Consider the following 21,385-nt stretch of genomic DNA (forward strand, 5'->3'; position numbering starts at 1 on the left):
ACTAAGCAGGATCTCAAACAACAGTGGGATCGATGGATTAATCCCTGTGGAAATGATTAGGGCTGTCAAAGCAACAGTGAAAAACGGAAACAACCCATGAGCCCAGCGATAGAGGTCTGGCTGAGCAAGTTAAAAGGTAGGCTAGGAGTTCCCTGGTGGCTCAGTGGCTTAAGGATCAGGTGTGGTCCCAAAAAGCAAAAAAAAAAAAAAGCAAAAACAAACAAAACAAAACAGGCAAGCTACTGTCGCCATAATGGAATTTATTTTTAGGGCCGCTCTGGAAGCATATGGAGGTTCCCAGGCTAGGGGTCGAATTGGAGCTACAGCTGCTGTCTACAGCCACAGCCACAGCAGATCCAAACCACATCTGTGACCTACACCACAGCTCATGGCAACGCCAGATCCTTAACCCACTGAGCAAGGCCAGGGATCGAACCCACAACCTCATGGTTCCCAGTCGCATTCGTTTCCACTGAGAGATGATGGGAACTCCATGGTGGAATATTCTGTAGCCATTCTACAGGCTGCAGGGGGATGAGCTAGATGCAGGTGTCCATAGCCCACTCTAGATTCATGCATCAGGAAAACTTCTGGAAGTCATTTCTGGGTGGTAGGATTATTGGCAATTTTCATTTTATTCTTGTTATTTCTCTTTATTTTCCAATTTTTCTTTGATGTTATTGTTTATGTAATAACAACAATAAAAAGGGAAGCTCAGAGATGAAAGGTCATGCCTCCAAGGTGGAGGACCTGACCTTTGGCGCGGGCTGGCAGGTGGGAGCCACTGCAGGTCTGAGAGGGAGGTCAGAGCTCCTGGCCGATCCGTGTCCTAACACCATCCTGTCCCTCAAGTCCAGCCTCAAGTCCAGCCTTCCCTCCTCTGGGAGGGAAGCCCTGACCTTGGTGCGGGCGCTGGACCCCAAGGGCAGACACTCTCAGCTCTGAGGGTTCACCACTCTCAGCTCTGAGGGTGCCAGGCACCAGGTATGGCTCTTGTCATAAAGCCCACAACACTCTGGGAGGTTACAGACGGGGAAACAGAGGCACAGAGGGCTGAGGTCACAATAAAGACAGGCAGAGAGGGGTGGACCGGGAGTTTGGCCTTAGCAGAAGCAAACTCTTGCATTTGGAGTGGATCAGCAGTGAGACCCTGCTGTAGAGCACAGGGAACTATATCTAGTCACTTGTGATGGAACATGACGGAGGATAGTGTGAGAAAAAGAATGTATATATATATATGTGTGACTGGGTCACTCTGCTGAACAGCAGAAATGGACAGAACAATGTAAATCGACTATAATAGAAAAAATAAAAACCTAAAAACAAAAAAAAAGACGGAAGGGAAGCCTTGAGCACTGCAGAAAGGGATCCTCAAGCCCAGCCTTCTGTCTCACACACCTCAGCAGCCTCTGTCCAGCGCTAAGCACCCAGGGAGCCTGGGCAGAGCAGTGAGTGGGACATCTAAGGGCTGGAGGACTGGGTGGGTCACAGACTTGCCCAGTTGGACAGGAACCCACCCACCCCTTCACTGCCCACCTACACCTGCCGCCACTGCCTGGCCCAGAGAGACTCCAGTGCCCACGACCTCTGGCCTGAACCTCCACAGTCTCATCCATCCACGGCCACAGGGGTTTCCCAGGCTGGGCAGAATAAGTGCCCAATAAATGTTTGTTGTTATAGTAGCAGAGGTAAAACCCACTTTCTTCTTCTTTCGTTTTTTTTTTTTAGCGGCGGGGAGCCGAGCATGTGCAAGTTCCCCAGCCAGGGATCAGGGATCCCACCCACGCTACAGCAGAGACCTGAGCCACTGCAGTGACAATGCCCGATCCTTAACCCACTGTGCCACAGTGGGAACTCCAAAACCCTCTTTCTAAAGTCCAGCTGGGGAGTGTGGATGACAAAGGGCCCCCAGTCCCCAACTGCCTTCCCTGGCCCTCAGGCTGCACCAGGTGGGGCTCCTGCCCCCACCCCACCCCCCAGCCTTTGGCCACAGTCCCCGTGGCTCCCCTCCATGGACAGGCGAGGTCTGAGCGAGGCCACTCCCCCCATCTGCCTGTACCCCAACTCTGGTGGCCAAAATCCATCAGGACCCAGCTTAACAACCTCCTCCAACATGCACTTCCAGAATATTCCCTGCCCTCTCCTTTTCTCCAAGCCCACCTGTGCTTTCAATCACTTCCTGGGGGCTCCTGTTAGGCCAACGTGGCTCAGATTCTGCAGTCAGACAAATTTCCAATTTTTTATTAAATTGCCCCCAAAATAGGTTCATAAGGCTATTCTTTTTTATTTAACGTATTTACCATGCAAAATAAAAAAAAAAGAGAATGAAGAAAAAAATGAAAGACTCCATTACTCTACCAGCCCCCCAAAATCTCTATGAACATATTGATGAACTTCCCTCTATATTTTTTCTGCACCTGTACAAACCGATATACTTGCAGACACGTATTTCTGAAGAGGCACTGGCTTTTCTTTTTTTCCAGGGCCACAGGTGTGGCGTACAGAAGTTCCCAGGCAAGGGGTCAAACCAGAGCTGCAGCTGCCAGCTTACACCACAGCCACAGCCACACTGGACCCTTAACCCACTGGGCGAGGCCAGGGACAGAACCCACATCTTCATAGATACGAGTCAGGTTCGTAACCTGCTGAGCCACAACGGGAACTCCTGGCATTCACTTTCAATGCCTACAGATTACACCACTGAACACGACCTACTGATAGACACTGTTTTGCTCTTTTTTTTTTTTTTTTCCTGTCTTAACCCAGCTACAATGGGTTCAGGTAAATTCCTAGTGTGGACGGGCCAGGTGGGTTTCACCGGGGGCTTCAGCCACCTTTCTGCTGTTGCTCCTACTGGTGGTGGGAGATGGCGAGGACCACCCCCCACCCCCAGACAACCCTTCCCCACCCAATGCTTTCAAAAGACCCAATGCTTTCGTCACAGTGGCCTTGGCACCCCATATCTCTGCCTAGGGACGCACTAAGAAATTCAGGGCTACCAGGCTGGCACTGCAGCTATACAATCCTGAAACCCAGATGAGAGCCCAGGCCCGGGGTGGGGCCGGCAGCAGGACCCCAGCCTCTGTGAGCATCCCTCCAGGACAGGTCCCTCTTCCCCAGCAGGGTCTGAGACACCAAGAGGGGAAGGGACCTGGGCTGCTCAGAGGACCCCAGGCACATTCCTTGGCCACCAGGAGGGCAAACAACAGGCACTGCTGAGAGATCCCGCGGACAGAGCTCCTCCCCCGCCGGGCAAGGGGCCCACGCGAGCTAGCTCTCTAGGAGTGTGTGTGGTCATTTCATCATGACGCACCCTCTGATAATTAATTAATTAATGACTGGTTGGTAACCTTTTGTTCGATGCGGCTCTCTGAGCCTTGAGCTCTATACATGGGCAGAGCCTGGGTGAGCCCGGTTTGAGTGCCAAACACATAGTGGGCCCTCTTGTGCCTGACACACAGTGAGTCAGCAGGGCCTCTGGGACTCAGGTGTCCCGCCCACACCTGTCACACCAGGGCTTGGTCCTGGAGGCCCGGCGCCCAGGGCACAAAGTGATCAGGAATCAGGGGAGGGTCAGCCCATCCGAGAGCAAGTTCCTGGGCCCTGCCTCTCCCGGCCTGACCCTCAGGGCTCAAGGACGTGAGCAAAAGATTCAAAGCCAGTGAGTCAGACTGAGAGGAATACACGCCTGGAGGAAGGAAGCTGTGTGCGCGGCTGCACGCGCTCCTGCACGCGCTCCGTGCCTGTGGTCTCGGACCGGGATCAGGGGGCGGGGAGGCGGCCCAAACTCTTTCCCGATGGGCAGGGGGAAGTCAGAACCGGTCAGGGCCCGGACCTGCCCGCATGTGCCCCACCCCTCTAGACCCCCCAGCGCACGCTCTGCACCCACCAGACCCCTCCCCCAAACAGCTTTGGGTCCCTACCCAGTGAGATGGAGACCTTACAAGAAGATTAACTCATTCACTCAAGGAATCAAAACAAGTTAAACTAACAAATGCTAATTAAGCCATTGATGACTGAGCGTTTACTCTGGGCCCACCTTGTGTGAAACTTTTTTTTTTTTTTTTTTTTTTTGCTTCCTTTAGGGCCACACCTGCAGCATAGGGAAGTTCCCAGGCTAGGGGTTGAATAGGAGCCGCAGCTGCCAGCCTATGCCATAGGCATGCCAGATCCCAGGCGCGTCTGCCACCTACACTACAGCTCATGGCAACGCCAGATCCTTAACCCACCGAGCGGGGCCAGGAATCAAACCCGTGTCTTCATGGATACTAGTCAGGTTCATTACAGCTGAGCCACAAGAGAAACTCCCTAATATGCATAAATATAATGGATAAACACACCAAATGCAGTTTAACCTTCGCATTATAATCATATCAAACATATGATTAAGGGGAGTGGTATTATCATTCCCATTTTACAACTGGTAACTGTCCACAGCAACTGTCCCAGGGCACCTGGCTAGCATCTCTGTCCCTCGAGGCCATACAGTTAGCTTCCTGGGGCTCATATCACAGATGAGAGCCTGGGACCACAACCACAGGAGGTCCCTGGAGGCGGCCACGCAAGTGGGCCCAGGGAAGCGCTTCCTGGCTGCAGGCTTAGTCCATGGGTCCTGCAGGACCCTTCAGGGTCTAGAACTTGACCCAGAGGGCCCTCCAACCTTCCAGAGGCTTTCCTCCAACCCCTTCATTGAACCACAGGGAAACTGCGGCCCAGGGTGGAGGCTGGACCAGCCTCCGCCTACAGAGCTGCACTCTCAGAAGCCACACAGGGGACTCGGGAAGAGGGGAGGGGAGCGGAGGGGCCCCTAATCGCCCAGGAATCTGCCGGGCCCCATCCCCGGGGGCTCCAGGCCAGACAACAGCCCAGCCCCCAGCCTGCCCCAGAAGCAGCTCCTCTCAGATTCTGTCCCAATCTCAACAGGAAAACAGGAAAGCTGAGCCGGGTGGCCCGCTGCGGCCTGACTCAGAGTGGAGGTCTGTCTCCCTGGGGCAGGCAGGCCTGAGAAAGTAACCCTTCTGCCCCAAGAGTGGGCCACGCCTCTGGCCCCAAAGACTCAGGTCAGGGTGAGAGAAAGGGCCCGCTGTGTTCAGCCAATCGGCTCAAATTACAGCCCCTCCCCACCCCAGGCCACCCTCCTAGAGACGGGATCACCCCCAATTTTTTATTTTATTTTTAGGGCCGCACCTGGGGCACATGGAAGTTCCCAGGTTAGGGGTCGAATGGGAGCTGTAGCCACCGGCCACAGCAATGCCAGATCCGAGCTGCATCTGCGACCTACACCACAACTCACTGCAACACCAGATCCTTAAGCCACGGAGTGAGGCCAGGGATCGAATCTGCATCCCCGTGGTTACTCGTCAGATTTGTCTCTGCTGAGTCGTGACAGGAACTCCCACCCCCGCCCAGAGACGGGAAGCCTCTTGCCCAAAGCCGCACAGTAAACCGTGCCTGGGCTGAGCAGAGCCTGACGGCTGCCCTGGGCGGCCAGGCTGGGCAGTGATTATCCTGGAGGATCGGGCCTCCCCCGCTCCTTTCCTGGCACTTAAATATGGGAGTGGAGGTGGAGGGGAATATAGCTCGGCTTTTTTTAATCCTCCACAACACCTCGCTGTCTGCGTGTGGACAGGCCAGGCTGTCTCCTCAGACACAGGCCCATCTGTGAGGCCAGCATAGGCCGCTTCTCCCACGGAGGGCTTGTTTGTTTACTCGGTTTTCCAAATTATAACCTTCGCAGCCCCACCCGGGCCAATCGCTCCTTCCTGCCTCGTCTCTGCTGTCTGGGGCGTTGTGGAATGGAAAGGGCTTTGCCCCTCCGTCGTCGGGGCCCTGGGAATAGCCTCACCTCTCCCTGGGTCTCAGTTTACTCGGCAATGAAATGCAGGAGGGGGCTGGTTAGATGACTACAGAAAGTTCCTTCCTGGTGAGGAACGAAGAAGGGTCTGGGCCAGAGAAAGAAAAAGCAGCCTTGGCCCATCAGCAAGCTCCAAACTCAGGCCAAGGGGAGCGGTGGCCGGCGCAGGCCAGACCACGTGCAAACCGCGAGCAAACCTTCCATGCCATCCACAGCTCTGCAGCCCAGCAGGGCCCGGGCTCCCCAGTGCTTCAGCCTGGTTCTCTTTTGTCCCCCTCTCACCCCCTCCAGGGAACCCTTCCAACAAACAAACAAATAATACAAAGAAAAACTGAAAGAGACAGGCAACTCTCATCCCACTCCCCCCCAGACATCCCACCACCCCTGAAATCACTGGTGGGCTCGGGGGGGCGGGGGGGGGACATAGCTCCCCCCAGAACTCTGCTAACATGGAACAGCAGGGTTCCTGTTGTGGCTCAGAGGGTTACCCAACACAGGAGTTCCCGCTGTGGCCCAGCGGTAATGAACCCGACTAGTATCCCTGAGGTCGCGGGTTTGATCCCTGGCCTTGCTCAGTGGGTTAAAGGATCCAGCGTTGCCATGAGCTGTGGTGTAGGTTGCAGACACGGCTTGGATCTGGCATGGCTGTGGCTGCGGCCGTGGCGTAGGCCGGCAGCTGCAGTTCCAGTTTGACCCCGGAACTTCCATATGCTGCAGGTGCGGCCGTAAAAAGAAGAAAAAAAAAAAATCAAATGGAATAGCTGCTTACCGAGTAGCTTCCCTGGTCCAGAACTATTGCCACCCAGAAGCTTCACACACACATAGGCAGGGATCACCTTCCAGCTCCCCATTTTACTGCAGGGGATCTCCCCATTTTACTGCAGGGGATCTCCCCATTTTACTGCAGGGGATTGTAAACTTGTCCAAGGCCGTGGGGCCCTCTGTGGCAGAAGCCGAGTGCTTCCCATTTGAGGCCAGACTCACTGCTTCTTGGGTTGGGCTGACCAAGTTTATAACCAACGTGCGCTTTGGAAAACACAGAGATGCACTGTCTCTGTAACACGAACTGTATTGCGTCCACCTTGATGGAAGCTTCTTGGAGGGCACGAGTCCCAGGAGATTGGGACTCGTGTCGCCACGACATCCTCAGCATCCAGGCCCAGCACAAGACGGCCGGCAGACTGGGACCTTCCTTCCACAGCGAGATGGCATCATGCAACACATACACTGCTGGGCACCTGCTCTGTGCCTTCGACAGAGCCCAAGGCCCATAGGCTCCCAAGATGTCAGGGCCAGGAGGGCACGAGAGACTGTGCCGGTGCCCCATTGCACAGAGAGGCAAAACGGGGCCAGAGAAGACTTGCTAAAGGTTCCCCTGGCACCAGCCCAGAGACTCTCACTTCCCAGCCTGCACCCGTACAGGCCTCCTGGCAGGTGGGGAGGATTAGAGGCAGGGAATGCACAAGAAGGTGAGTAGCTTCCTGCCCAAGGGATGCCTCTTCTAGAAGATTCTGGCTTAACAAACTTGGCTGGACACAAACAGCTCTGGGCGGTGTGGGGCATGGGGCGGAGGGACAGCAGCTGCAGCTGGCTTGGCCACAGAAGGATGGGTGGGAAAGTGGGGTTCACACCTTGCAGACCACAGTCATTCTTCCTCTGCCGCTCCGGGATGCCCAGTTACCCACGGGAACCCCTGGCCTGCCCATGGACCTTGTACCCCGTGCCCTGGCCCACGCCCTGCACTTCTGATCCCGAGAGGAGGGACTCCCCTGGCCAATGGCCTATCACAGACCATACACAACAGCAATGGCCAGTGGTAACTGCAGTCAGTGCTTCCTTAAACGCAAAGAGCCCTTCCCATATCATCTCCCGGATCCCTCACAGCCACCCGGCACATCTGGGCTACCTTAGGCCCACTCTACAGAGGAGGCACCTGAGGCCCAGAGAAGGGAAGGCACCTGCCACGTGACAGGGCAGTTGTGATAAGATCTCAAAACCAGGTCCCCAGAATCCAGGCCCAGCCCTGTTCCCACTCTGCCCTGGGATGGAAAGGTTCTCCTACTCAGAGCTGCTAGGGAAGGGAGTGAGTCGCCTGTCATCAGAAGCATGGGAGCAGGGGCTGCAGGGCCACGGGCTACCTCAATCAAACAACCTACAGGGTCCATCAATCCCTTAGGGCCAAGAATAGGCACCATGTCTTCCCAACCTCTCCCATCACCAAGGTCTGGTTGCTCCATCACTCCTATATGTCCACATGTACACACACACACACACACACACACACATACACACGTCCCCTGCCTATGCCCCATCCACACTGGTTCGGGCCCCTCTCACCACCGGATAAAGTCCCCTCTTCTTTCAGACAAGCCCCTGTGGCTCCCTCACCCACTAAGCTTTCCTGCAGAAATTCTGCCCCCCACGCTGCCCCTGCACACACCCTGAGAACACTTGTCTCCCTTCACAGGGACAGCCAGCCAGGCAGCACCCCGTGGGCAGGGGCCGGGTAAGAGTTTGTCTATCAGTGTGTCCCGGGTACCTAGCACAGTGCCTGGCACACAGGAGGTGCTCCGTAACTCTTGGCTGAATGAATAGCAGAATGACCAAGGGGGGAGTTCCCACTGTGATGCAACGGGGTCAGCTGCATCTCTGCAGCACCAGGATGCAAATTTGATCCCAGGCCCGGCATGGTGGGTTAAAGGAGCCCACGCTGCTGCAGCTGTGATGTAGGTCGAAACTGTGGCTTGGATCTGATCCCTGGCCCAGGAATTCCATATGCCACAGGGAGGCCAAAAAAGAGTGATAACCAAGTGATAAACAACAAAGTCCTACTGTACAGCACAGGGAATTATACGCAATCTCTCGGGACAGATGCTGATGGAAGATAATATAAGAAAAGGAATGTAGGAGTTCCCACTGTGGCACAGCGGAAACGAATCTGACTAGGAACCATGAGGTGGTGGGTTCGATCCCTGGCCTTGCTCAGTGGGTTAAGGATCCGGTGTTGCCATGAGCTGTGGCGTAGGTCGCAGACACGGCTTGGATCTGGCGTTGCTACGGCTCTGGCGTAGGCCGGCAGCTGTAGCTCTGATTGGACCCCTAGCCTGGGAACCTCCATAGCCACAGGTATGGCCCTCAAAAGACAAAAAACAAAAAACAAAACAAAAAAGGAAGGTATATATATATATATATATATATATATATGTACGTATGACTGGGCCACTCTGTTGTACAGCAGAAATCAGCACAACTGGCAAATCAACTATAATTTTTTTTAAAATTCCAGGAAAAAATGACCAAGTGTCTTGGGGCCAGAGCTTATCACACTTCTGCAGGGTCTCACAAGCATACAGATGCGGACCCTCTCCCTCAATGTCTAACCTCCAAACCCACCCAGCCCTGCCTTTTGAAGGCACCTAAGCCCACAAGGAAAGTTTTCAGAAGCAGAGAATTGCCATAAGTAGATACTGGGCTTGAGGTCACAGATGGGACAAAAAGGTGCACAGAGAGGCATAGCCATTGGTCCAGAGTCACACAGCAAACAGTCAACAGGACCAGCCTTGGAAGTTCCCTTCGTGGCTCAGCAGTTAACCCGACCAGGATCCATGAGGGTGTGGGTTGGATCCCTGGCCTCACTCAGTGGGTTAAGGATCCAGTGTTGCTGTGAGCTCTGGTGTAGGTCTCAGATGTGGCTCGGATCCCATGTTGCTGTGGCTGTGGTCTAGGCTGGCAGCTGTAGCTCCGATTCAACCCCTAGCCTGGGAACCTCCATATGCCATGAGTTCAGCCCCAAAAAGAGAAAAAAAAAGGAAAAACAAAAAAACAGGACCAGGCTTGAGACGCCGATCAAGCAAATAATTCTGGACACATGGCCAGGCAAAGGGGGGGTGTGCTCCCATCTGTCTTTTGCCCTTTATTCTCTTGGCCCTGCCCAACACCGGGCACAGAGTGGGCGATGCTGTGGACTGACACGGCTGTGTAACCACAGCCCATCTCACTACCCTCCTGACCTGCTGACAGCCACAGGTGTCCAAGGCCACAGGCTGGGACTCCTCAACCTGGGGCATGCCAACTTCCCAGAGTATGCGGCAGGGGGCTGGGTGTGCCCAAGGCTGTGGGACAGACAGACGGGGCCCATCTCCCTCCATAAAATGTCAAGCGGAACACCTACCACACACGGTATTCTCATTACTCACCAGCCCTGCGCTGAGTGGTGCTGACACTCTTTCTTGGTTTTTTTGGCCACATCCAGGGCATATAAAAGTGACTGGGCCAGGGACCGAAACTGCACCACAGCAGCAGCCCAAGCCACGGCAGGGGGACGGTCCCTCCTGATTTTATACCCTGACAAGCCAGCACTGTCATTTGCTTTTACAGAAGAAAGACACTGAGGCTCAGAGAGGGTGGCCCACCTGCCCCAAAACACCGGTCCATCGAGTAGCAAAGCTCAGACTCCCAGGACAGGTCCCTTCACCTCTATGGGCCACGGGCAGCTCATCTCCAAACCGAGATGGTTGCCAGGGGGTGGCACCAAGAGCCCTGGAGAGATGGGCACTTCCTGTTCTACCAGTTTTAAAGCTGTGAGATCAGAAGACTGCAGGGTCCGTGACTCAGGCCCTAAGATTCTACCAGGAGACGGGCATCTCCCCACCCTTGAGGGTTTTAAACGCAGGCATCTGCTTTCATCTTTCCTTCAAACTCTGACCGTCCACCGAAAACCCTTCCTCCTCAGGCGGGGACGTGGGTGGGGGCGGGGCAGGGGAAAGCAAAGCAGCTCAGGAATTTCTGAGGCCGCAGGAGGATGCTGCGAGGAGACCCGGCTGCAGTGAGTCACGAGCTCTGCCCGCGGAGGAGGAGGGGGCGCCGGCGGGAGGGCGGGACTGGCCAAAGACAGACCAGACGGGCGACGGGTGGGAGGGATGCGTGCCACCCGCGGGGCCTCTGACACTCGGCCGCTCCGTTCCCACTCCGCCCTTCCTCCTCCCCAGCCCCCTGCACCTCCCCCCGCCCCGCCTCTCTTGGGGGCCTTTTCCACCTGCCACGGACTCGCTCTGCACCCCCCCCCATTCCCCCGCCCCCGCAGGCCGGTAAAACGCTGGGGAGGGAGGAGAGGTGGAAGGTGTGGATTCCAAGAGACAAAGGAAGGCACAGAGCAAGTGATCAGTTAAACAAGGGCCACGCTACAGGTTAAAGCGGCCCCTCCCTACTTCATCAACCACCATCCTCAGGCAGGGGACAAATCCAAGGACTCCCTGCTGGCTGGGGAAGCCGCAGGACATGGGGTCACGCCCCGTGGTCCTCAGTCCGTGTCCCCAGCCGTCCCCAGCTGATGCGCGCACGTGCGCATCCCCTTTGAGCCCTCTCCCAAGGAAGGCTGTTCAGAGGTGCTGGAGACTCCCAGGAAGGGGCCTCCCTTGAAATGCCCAGGTTGGGGGAAGCAACTGGGCTGGAAGGGGGAATAGGGGGCGGGCAGGCCAAGGGGATGAGTCTGTCTTCGGCAGGGAAGCTGACCGGAGCAGGAAAGGAAGCAAACACAGTGACTCAGTTTGCCCCCGAAAACCACCTGTCTGGTCACAGTGGAGGCACAGGGCCACGTCCTGCGTTCCGGGAAAGGCTAGGCAAACGTTGGCGTGGATGGCACCGAGTAGAACAAGACGGAGCCTTCGGGAAGGCTTCCAGGGAGGTTTCAATGACCAGGGAGAGACGTTTATTAGAAATCGTTTATGCCAGAAAGCAAGGCACACGTTGAGTCATGGCCTCAGCAAATCTCTAACAATAAACGCGGAAGGGAAATACCGCTGAAGAATAAAGTTGTGGCGGGATGGTGGTGAGTGATTCCCAGTTTTGTCTCTAAAACGTCATTCCTTAGGCGGCAGGGAGGGAGGCCTGTGGCCCAGTTTGGGTTTAGAAAGGTCTCTTTGGCAGCGTGTGTGGGAAGGATGGAGGGGGAGGTGGGAGGCATCAGGCCCCAGCAGCGGGAAAGGAACGGAGTGGAGCTGGGTGGAGGGGAGGGCAGGGGCAAAAAACAGCCAGCAAAAGCAGTTATGTAAGATGACACGAGAGCAGGGCAGAGTCCCCAGACACTTCACACCCCACCTCCCAGGGGCTGATCCAGACCTCAGCTAAGGGAGCAGCAGAGGGGGGGGGGGGGCGGGGCACTGCTTCCGGCCAGCCTGGTCTCCCTGCAAAGCTCAGGGCAGCATCTAGGACACCCCAGACTCGGGTTGCAGGGGGCGAGGGGGGGTGTCAAACGTGGACACCTCCACGCTTAAGCTCCTGAGACCCACGACCAGTGCCCCAAAGAGGAAAGGCAGGTTTTTAAAATCAATTTGGAGAAAGGCATGAATTATTTTCTTCGATAATCTCTAAAACTACCCCTTTTCTCATATCTGATTGTCAGAAAGGGTGATAATACGCAGTACTGAAGTCCCATATACTGTCAGCAGAGAGTGTCAAATGACACTCAGAGGCTCTGTGTCAATGCATCAAAACATGACCCGGAGAGCTTCTGCTGTGGCACAACGGGATTGGTGGCATCTTGGGAGCGCTGGGACAGAGGCTGGATCCCGGCCTGGCACAGGGGGTTAAGGATCCCACTGCACCTCAGATCTGGATCTGATCCCTGGCCCAGGGATTCCACGTGCTTTGAGGTGGCCAAAATCAGGGGGAAAAAAAGGTCCCAGGAGTTCCATCTAGAGGCCTCTGGGATACTGGAAGCTGGTGCTGGGAGAGGCACAAGGATTATGCGCAAAACACTGGGGACAGCCCGACAGCAGTGATCAGAGATCTGGGTAAATAAGCCACACCCGGCACAGAAAGAAACCCACCAACAGAAGAAGAGGGCCAACTCGTGCTAACATGGAAAGATATTCACGATACACAGAGTGAAAAAAAGTCAAACCACAGGAACCCACCATGCGACCCCTTTTTATAAACAGAGCTAAATGTGTATGTACACAGAAATGTTCGTTTGGAGGAGTTCCCGCGGTGGCGCAGTGGTTAAGGAACCCAACTAGCATCCATGAGGATGCGGATTTGATCCCCGGCCCCGATCCGTGGATTAAGGATCTGGTGTTGCCATGAGCTATGGTGTAGGTCGCAGAGTCTGCTCGGATCTGGTGTGGTTGTGGCTCTGGCGTAGGCTGGCGGCTACAGCTCCGATCGGACCCCTAGCCTGGGAACCTCCATATGTCGTGGGTGTGGCCCTAAAAAGACAAAAAGAGACAAGAAAGAAAGAGAGAGAGAGAAAGGAAGGAAGGGAGGAAGAAATGGACGTTTGGAAAGAGTGACACACCAATCTGGAGTGATTTCTTCTGGGGAGTGGGATTGAAGGGAGGGAAGATGGACGAGCTTTCATTTCTTATTTTACACTCCCAAACTGCTGGTGTGTGCCTTTCTTTTGCAATCAACAACATGAGCAGCGGTTGTCTAGAGTAGGGAAGGATCGGGAGAAGCGGGGGGTGACTGCTCCTGGGTGGGTAGAGAGTTTCCTTTATGGGTGACGAGATGTTCTAAAATTGATTGTGGGCATGGTTGCACAACTCTGCAAATACACAAAAAGCCATCCAAGGGGACACTTGAAGTGGGTTGAACTGGTTGGCAGGTGAATGATGTTTCAATAAAGCTGCTCTTTTAAAAAAAAGAATTAGCAAAGGGAAAGGGGAGGCTGGCAGAAGGGAAGAGCCCAGGCCCTGGCAAACTTTGGCACCGGCCCTCCCAGGTCATAAAGCTTAGGGCACTCTGTGTATGTGTGTTGAGGGGGGAGTTCCTCGGGCCCCCACAATTTCATCCTGGTCAACACACTTTCTGGAGCAACCACTGAGTTCTTCAAGGCTGTCCTTGAGGCAGAGTCCCACCACGCCCGCCCCTGCCCCCAGGCAGGGTCACGTTTCCTGCCAAGGGCACAGCACCCAGCCCCTGACTTGCACACCCTGAGCAACAGTGATCTCACGCCCTCACTTGCTCCCTCTGGGTTTATGTGGCTCAAACCATGTGCACTGACATGGGCCACCAGACACTTCTCCTCTTGTCCTTGTCCTGGCCTCTGTGCCAGGTAGGTGTGAGTTGGCCTGATTCCCCGCCCCCATAGGGGTCCCCCATCAGGGCCCTCTGGACCCACTCCAGATAGCCCACATCCATCTCACACAATCGCCAGCGCAGAAGGTAATCGAGGGTTCGAAAAACCCAGGTGGGTTCTCGCATCCGGGGAAACCAGCATCCACCCTGAGCCCAGGGACTGGACAAGCCTCGGAGAAATAGGACCGAAACCGCAGTTACAACTGCTCCCTTCCCTCTCCAAATGCCCGGCCCCTCTCAATGACAGCGAGTAAGGACAATCTCTACAATAATGACAACTGTTTGTGACATACCGACTATGCCCCAGCACTGGGCCAAGTGCCTTAACTCGCGTTATCTCACTCCCATTTTACAGGTAAGAAAACAGAGATTCAGATGCTGGCCCCAGGTCATGCCTGCTGACATGCTGTGGTGTCAAGGATGGGACCCTAAACTGGCACAAATCTGAAATAATAACTAGGGAAAATTGGGGACTGTTAGGCCCTCAGAAGCTGAAAGAACGTCGGGCATCAGGGAGCGTGTGCCTTGGGTGACAGCTAGGGAAACTGAGACCCAGAAAGTGTAAGTGGCTGCCGGAGGCCAGGCCTCTTCCTTGGCGCAGGAGAGAATCATCCCGCCACCAGCCCCACGGGGCCGCTGGTGTGAGCACAAGTCTCTGCTTGCCAGGGGCTTTGAAATCCCAGGATGAAAGGCGCCGTGACAGCAAAACAGCGCCATGGGCAGGAGCGCGCCTGACCCCTGCCAGGACTTGCAGCCTGGCACTCACCTGCTCACCTGCTGGGGGCGGGAGCAAAGCTCCAGGAGCCACCCAGGCCAAGCATTGAACCCTAACAGCTCAGAGCCCAGGCAGGGATGGTCTAAGGGCCGACTTCTCTGCTGGGGCAGCTCTGGGTCGAGAGGACTCTGGAATTTTAACTGTCCTGCCTGAAAGTTCAGCTGCTTGGTGGCTCGGGCTGTTCCGTGGGTGGGGTGAGGAGGGCGCCTGGATCACTGGAGGTGGCAAAGGCACGCCCTCACACCCCTCCAATTTCCTCCGGAGGGCTGGAGGCTTGATGGCTTCCTCCCGTGTCACCCCACCCCATACTCCAGGAGCCCCCTCAGGTGAGCCTGGACCAGGAATTTGAGGCATTTGAAGAGGGTTATTAATAGCCCTGAAGTGTTGAGAAGAAAAAGGCCAGCAGGCCCTGAGCGAGCACCGCCCTCTCCCACCCAGCCTGGCATCCACAAAACAAACCCAACCCTGTCCAGGAGAGGACACTTCACCTTTTGTGGCCTCAGTCTCCTCCCCTGTAAAATGGCAGCTCTCAGCCCAGGAGGCGGGAAGAGGGGGAGAGCCAGAGCTGGGTGTGGGGGCAGGAAAAACCCCACTGAAGAAGGCGCCGCGCACCCCACCCAGGAGGAGTGAGGGGCCCCGACGGGAGGTCGTGAATGGATGGACTGTTACAGAGCCCCAGGAGGCTGCCACCGACAGGGAGGGGACAGGAAGACTCCGCCCCGGCCTTCCTCCTCCCAGAGTCCAGGCTGATCCTACAAGCCAGTGTTCCAGGACTTAACCCCCTGCTGGTCTGATGCTGGAGAGGGTCTGACTCATTTCTCCATCACCCTCACGCCTGGGCCTGGGCCCAGCCCCAGGCCTGGCACAAAGGGGGCTCTCAGACCAGGGGCCCAGGACCACGGTCCCAGGATAAACCTTCCCCAGCACCTCCTTCGTGCCTAGCCAGCGTGGGAACCCAGTGTTTAGGGACCTCTGGTTCCTGTTCTCAAGGGGTATGAGTGGGCAGAAGACAGCTGCTGAAACTCTGCGGGACTGCAGGACACATCATGATAAGTAGGTGGACACAGGGCTCTGAGTCCACCGGACAGGGAAGTGCAAATTTAGCAAAGACGAAAGCCTCCTCTTTCCGGAGGCTGCCAGGCCCCATTCCTGCATGGGCCAGTGCACCAGGGCCTGCGAATTAGCTCACCTAAGTCTCTTAATAAGGAGGACCTGTGCTAAGCAAGCTCTGTGAATTATTAGCTCACTTAATTAAGTCTTTTAACCAGGAGGGAAGGGATTCACCCCAGTTTGAAGAGGAGGAAACAGGGGCTGGACATCAAGAGACCTATCCAAGCTACCATGGCTGGGTAACATGCTGAGGTTCCACCCAGGCGGCCTCACCCAGAACTGAGTGAAACCCTCTCTCTCCGTTTCCCAGGGCATTGGGAGAGAACGAACCCAGGACCCTGCTGCAGTCCCTGGGAGTGGGGAGGGGGCAGCTGCCCTTCTCAGAAGGGGCCTCTGTGCCCGGCTGGGAGCAGGAGTGGCTGAAGGAGAGGGCTGAGGAGGCTGGGCTCTGGCCTCGACCAGCCCCTGAACTAGCTGCCAGCAGAAGCAGCACCCTACTGGGCTGGAGCCAGAGGACAGGGGGTCCCACCCACCCCGCCCAGGCCCACTCCCCAGGCTCAGTCTCAGGCCTTGATGAGCCAAGCCCCTGGAAGCCTTGGCCACGTGTACCGGGGCTGGGGCCGGGGCCTGCGGAGGACCGGGACTGCTAGGGAAGGTCAGGACACGCTGGCCAAGTGGGCCTGGACCGCTTCCGGGCAGGGATACCCAAGGTGAAGGGGGCTGCGACCCCTTCCATCGCTTGATTCGGGTAGTGCACTGGAGGATCTGATGAGCTCCAAGGGTGGGGAAGGTGTGCGACCCCCCCAGGAGGGGGAAGGGCGCTCAGACGTAGAAGAAACAGGCTTGGACAACAGTCACTCCCGCCCCTGCCCGGAGCCAGACTCCCAGGAGACCCCAGCCGGCTGGCCGGGATGGGGGCGTGGCCGAGGACGCCCCGCCGGACCCACCAAGTGCGCGGCGCGGCGCGAGACTCACCTGCGATGTGCTGGCGCCGGGCGTCGTCCAGGTGCGTGGACAGCACGTCCCCCATGGTGAAGAAGAACCGCGGCCGGATCCGGCCACCGCCTGCCGCTACCCGCGCTGCTCAGACGGACGCCGCTGGCGCCATGGAGCCGGCCCGCCCAGCTCCCGCCTCTCCCGCCGCCCGTGACTGCGGCCTCCACTCCTCGCGCGCTCCGGTTCCTGCAGGTCCGTTCCCGCAGCGTCGGTTCCCGGGCCGCCTCCGCCTCGCGCCCCAGCCAGCGGCTCAACAGCCCCGCTGCGCCCCGCCCCGCCCCACCAGGCCCCGCCCCCCGATCCGAGCCCCGCCCCCTCCTTGGTGGCGGGCGGGCGAGCGGGCGGGGCAGGGGGCCGGGGATGCCGGGACCGCCTGCAAGACAGAGACAAAGGGAAGGTCGGAGAAAGGCAGCCCGAGGAGTGACGCAGAGCGAGACACGCTGAACCCTAACTGAAACCCAGAAAGAGATGGGGCTGGTGGGGGCATTTGAAAGAACGGGGGCGCCTGGGGGTGTCCAGCCTGAGTGTCACACTCTCCCCCACCCGCACGGGAAGAGATCGGGCCGAGGAGAATGGAGAGGACCGGTAGGCGACGCCTAGGGCCAGGGCTCCAGCCCCTGCTCCCCGCACCGGGCTCCCCTGCCCCCAGCCTCGCCCGCCGCCGCCCGCTCTCAGGAAGTTCCCTGGCCTTGATCCGACCTGCCCTTGAAGGTGTGCCTGTCTTGCACAATAGTACAGGGAAAGGGGAGGTGGCAGGGAGGGCTCCACCCCAAAGGCACCCGAGGTCCCAGAGCCTGGCAGACGTTCCTCAAGCTTAGCATATGGGACAGGGCAAGTCGGCAATGGAAAAAACAATAGCACTTTACGGTTTGTGAAAGACTCAGCTTCCAAGCTCACCGACCAGCATGGACTTTGAGTACAGAGCCTGCGGGGCTGGGCTTGATTGGGTCGTGGGTACCAGGGGAATGCGTTTCAACGCTACCCTCCCAATCCCCCAGGAAGACAGGGTAACCCTTGGGATCCCCAAATCATGGACTGGGGTGGCAGAGGCCGTCCTTGGCTGCTGATGCTCAGACCTCCTGTACTGCCTCCCCAGGGTCAGTCGGTTTGTGCTTGCAAACCCCAGGGGGTGACTACTCACCCCTTCTCTGTGTGCCCCACCCTGTAATTGGACGGCTCTTACTGTAGCTGTGACGTAGGCAGAAAACGATGGCAATAAACATTAACATTGAAGCACAGGAGCTTTGGGCCTGTCAACGCCACAGCAGGTAGGTTTGAAGTTGACGAAAGTGATACAGGCACCCTCCATGCCTTCAATGATAAACACCTGCTTGCCAGGCCCTCTGCAAGATGCTAGGGATGCAAAGAGAGGATGCAAGCTGCCCTACCTGCTCTGTGACCCAAGACAAGTGGCGTTATTGTGAACCTCAGTTTCCTCGTCCGTCACCTGAAAATAACGATGCTTTGTCATGAGGATTAAATGAGATAACAGAGGGACTTAGCCCAGCACCTGGCACAGGATGTGTCCTCTCCATGGACGGAACGCACCATTCTATTATTCATCACGGTCCCTGCCCTCAAGAGCATAGAGAAGCTTGAGGAAGGAACAGAACATTCTGTTTTGAAGAAAATTACAGGAGTAGTACCAGAACTACAAGTTGGAAAAACCAGAATTTTGACAGCAGATATAGAGGAACAGCATTCCAGGGAAAACCCCAGGCAGAGGCACAGTCTTTGAAGTCATGCTAGCAGAGATTACTGGTTTCCTTCTACAGAGACAGAAACTGAGGCCCAGAGAGGGAAAGTGACTTGCCAGGGTCACACAGCAAGGCCAAGGCAGTACCCAGCTAGAGGCCAGGTTCTCTTTGAGCCACCAGAAGCAGGTGATGCTGCTAGCCTCATTCCCTTTTTCTCATGGCCCAAGCTATAGGGACTGGAACGTCTTGCTCTGCCCTGGGAGGTAGAATGCTGGAACTAGCTGGCATCTGGACACCCCAGGGTGTTTCGTCAGCTGATCTGGAGTCCTGGGCCAGTTAGGTTGGAGGTGGGGCCACAAGCGAGCCTTTTACCAGCCTCCATGGTGCACACAGGCCAGTGAGCCTGGAGCACCCACAGACTTCCCAGCGTGCCAGGCTCCTAGCCTAGAGATGCTGCCTTTTGTCCTTGAAGACCCTCTGTCACATGTCACTGCCTAGCTCTTCTGAGCTCCCATATGAGGCAAATGAAATTGTGAAAGTGGAAAGGGAGTGTAAACTAGAGGGTGATTGATTCTGTACAAGCCAAGGCATGTAAATAACTCCCCCTAGACCCTTGGGGCCAATCCCCTCTAATTCAAGATTGGTTCAATTCGCTCACAAAAAAAAGTGTAGCAGAGTGGAGGGGAATTGACTGCCAAAAACATCAGGAGGGAACATTCAGGGTGGCCAGAAATTTTTTTTTTTTTTTTTTTTTTGGCTTTTTCTAGGGCCACAGCTGCGGCATATGGGAAGTTCCCAGGCTAGGGATCTAATCGGAGCTGCAGCCGTCCACCCACAGCAGAGCCACAGCAACACCAAATCCAAGCCGTATCTGTGACCTACACCACAGCTCTGGCAACGCCAGATCCTCGACCCACAGAGCAAGGCCAGGGATCGAACCTGCAACCTCATGGTTCCTAGTTGGATTCATAAGCCACTGAGCCACGACGGGAACTCCAGAAATGGTCTTTGCCTTGATGGTTATACAGGAGTACGTATTTGTCAAAACTCATCAAAACAACTGAAAAGGGATGCATTTGGTTGTATGTAATTCTACTTCAATAAAATTGATTTAAAAATGAAAAACAAGGAGTTCCCGCTGTGGCTCAGCAGTAATGAACCTGATTAGGATCCATGCGGACCCCCATCCCTGGCCTCGCTCAGTGGGTTAAGTATCTGGTGTTGCCATGAGCCATGGTGTAGGTCACAGATGCAGTTCGGATCTGGTGTGGCTGTGGCTGTGGTGTAGCCGGCAGCGATAACTCCAATTCGACCCCTAGCCAGCCGACCTCCATGTGCTGCGGCTGCAGCCCTAAAAAGAAAAAGAAAAAAATGAAAGAGTTCTCTCGTGGCTCAGGGGGTCAAGGATCCAGTGTTGTCACTGCTGTGGGTCCGGTTTTTGCTGTGGTGTGGGTTTGATCCCTGCCACAGGCCTGACCCACCGCCCCCCCCCCCAAAAAAAAAGAAAAAGCAAAAGAAACTGGAGCACCTGCTCTGTGTCAGGTACTGTTGTAGGTGCTGGGAATACATCAGTGCAAAAGATAGGATCCCTGCCCTCACAGAGGTTATAGTCTTGTGCTGGAGAGAGAAAGACGATAAGCAAATAAGATGGCACCAGAGAGTGCTAAGCATTAAGATAATGAAATAGGGAGTTCCCATCGTGGTGCAGTGGTAAACAAATCCAACTAGGAACCATGAGGTTGTGGGTTCAATCCCTGGCCTTGCTCAGTGGGTTAAGGATCCAGTGTGGCTGTGAACTGTGTAGGGTCGAAGACGCAGCTCGGATCCCGAGTTGTTCTGGCTGTGGAGTAGGCTGACGGCTACAGCTCCAATTAGACCCCTAGCCTGGGAACCTCCATATGCCGCAGAAGCGGCCCTAGAAAAGCAAAAAAAAAAAAAAAAAAAAAAAAAAAAAAAAAAAAAACCTTAAAAAAATAAAAATTACAAAAAAAAAAAAAATAAAAAATAAAAATTAAAAAAAAAGATAATGAAATAGGATTTAAAAATACAAAAAGTGGAGCTCCTGTCATGGCGCAGTGGATTGAATCCGACTAGGGACCTTGAGGTTGCAGGTTCAATCCCTGGCCTCACTCAGTAGGTTAAGGATCCAGTGTTTCCGTGAGCTGTGGTGTAGGTCGAAGAGGTGGCTCAGATCCTGTGCTGCTGTGGCTGTGGTGTAGGGCGGTGGCTGTAGCTCCGATGCGACTCCTAACCTGGGAACCTCCATATGCCCGTGGGTGCGGCCTTAGGAAAAAAAAAAAAAAAGCAAAAAAAACCCAAAAAACGAAAAGTAAGTAATTAAAAAAAAATTTTTTTTATGGCTGCACCTGTGGCTTATGGAAGTTCCTGGGCAAGGTATTTAATCTGAGGCACAGCTGCAGCAACACCGGATCCTCTTACCCACTGAACTGGGCCCGGGATGGAACCCTCACCTCCACTGCAACCCAAGCTGCTGCAGTTGGAGTCTTAACCCACCATGCCACAGTGGGAACACCCCCCAAATTTTTTAATTAAAAAAAGTAAAAAAAAAAAAAAAAAGGCTAGAGTGACAGGTGTGGGGGTATCACCTAGGAAGGTGATTCTGGAGGGCCTCTGTGAGGAGGTGACACTTTGAGACCTGACTGGCAAGAAAGCTGCTCCATGAAGATCCGGGAATAGCTACATATTACGGAGCAGGTACCACATCCAGGTATCATACCAGACGTAGCCTGCCTCATCTCAGAGTCCTTGCAATGACTTTGTTGGAAGAATCACCAAGTATGAGGATTTTTTAAAGATGATATTCCATTGTCTGCCCTTAGCATCCTTACTTAAACATTGCCTGGTGGGCATGGCGAG

The 21,385-nt window shown here is 55.4% G+C and overlaps 1 protein-coding gene and 1 long non-coding RNA gene across 3 annotated transcripts in view; one reads left to right on the forward strand and one right to left on the reverse strand.

Annotated features, from left to right (window-relative positions):
* Nucleotides 1–17,039, reverse strand: part of NIBAN2 (niban apoptosis regulator 2) — a 55,711-nt gene extending 38,672 nt beyond the window's left edge. For both annotated transcript variants that reach the window (XR_014827868.1, XM_021069245.2), the window contains exon 1: nucleotides 16,791–17,039. Coding sequence is in view for 1 of the 2 variants with exons in the window: in XM_021069245.2 (XP_020924904.1) it covers nucleotides 16,791–16,845 (55 nt within the window). In the remaining variant the exon portion in view is untranslated. The remainder of the gene's footprint in view (nucleotides 1–16,790) is intronic.
* LOC146407285 (uncharacterized) lies at nucleotides 4,052–15,882 on the forward strand. Its single transcript, XR_014827951.1, has 2 exons — nucleotides 4,052–4,123; nucleotides 10,131–15,882. It is a non-coding gene; the product is annotated as an uncharacterized LOC146407285 (long non-coding RNA).
* Nucleotides 17,040–21,385: the final 4,346 nt, after the last annotated feature.

The sequence above is a fragment of the Sus scrofa genome, chromosome 1 (genome assembly GCF_054392235.1).
Source record: "Sus scrofa isolate SSC_HxYL_T2T_F1_AM1 chromosome 1, Sscrofa_HxYL_maternal_Yorkshire_Landrace_v2.0, whole genome shotgun sequence".
NCBI classification, from domain to species: domain Eukaryota; kingdom Metazoa; phylum Chordata; class Mammalia; order Artiodactyla; family Suidae; genus Sus; species Sus scrofa.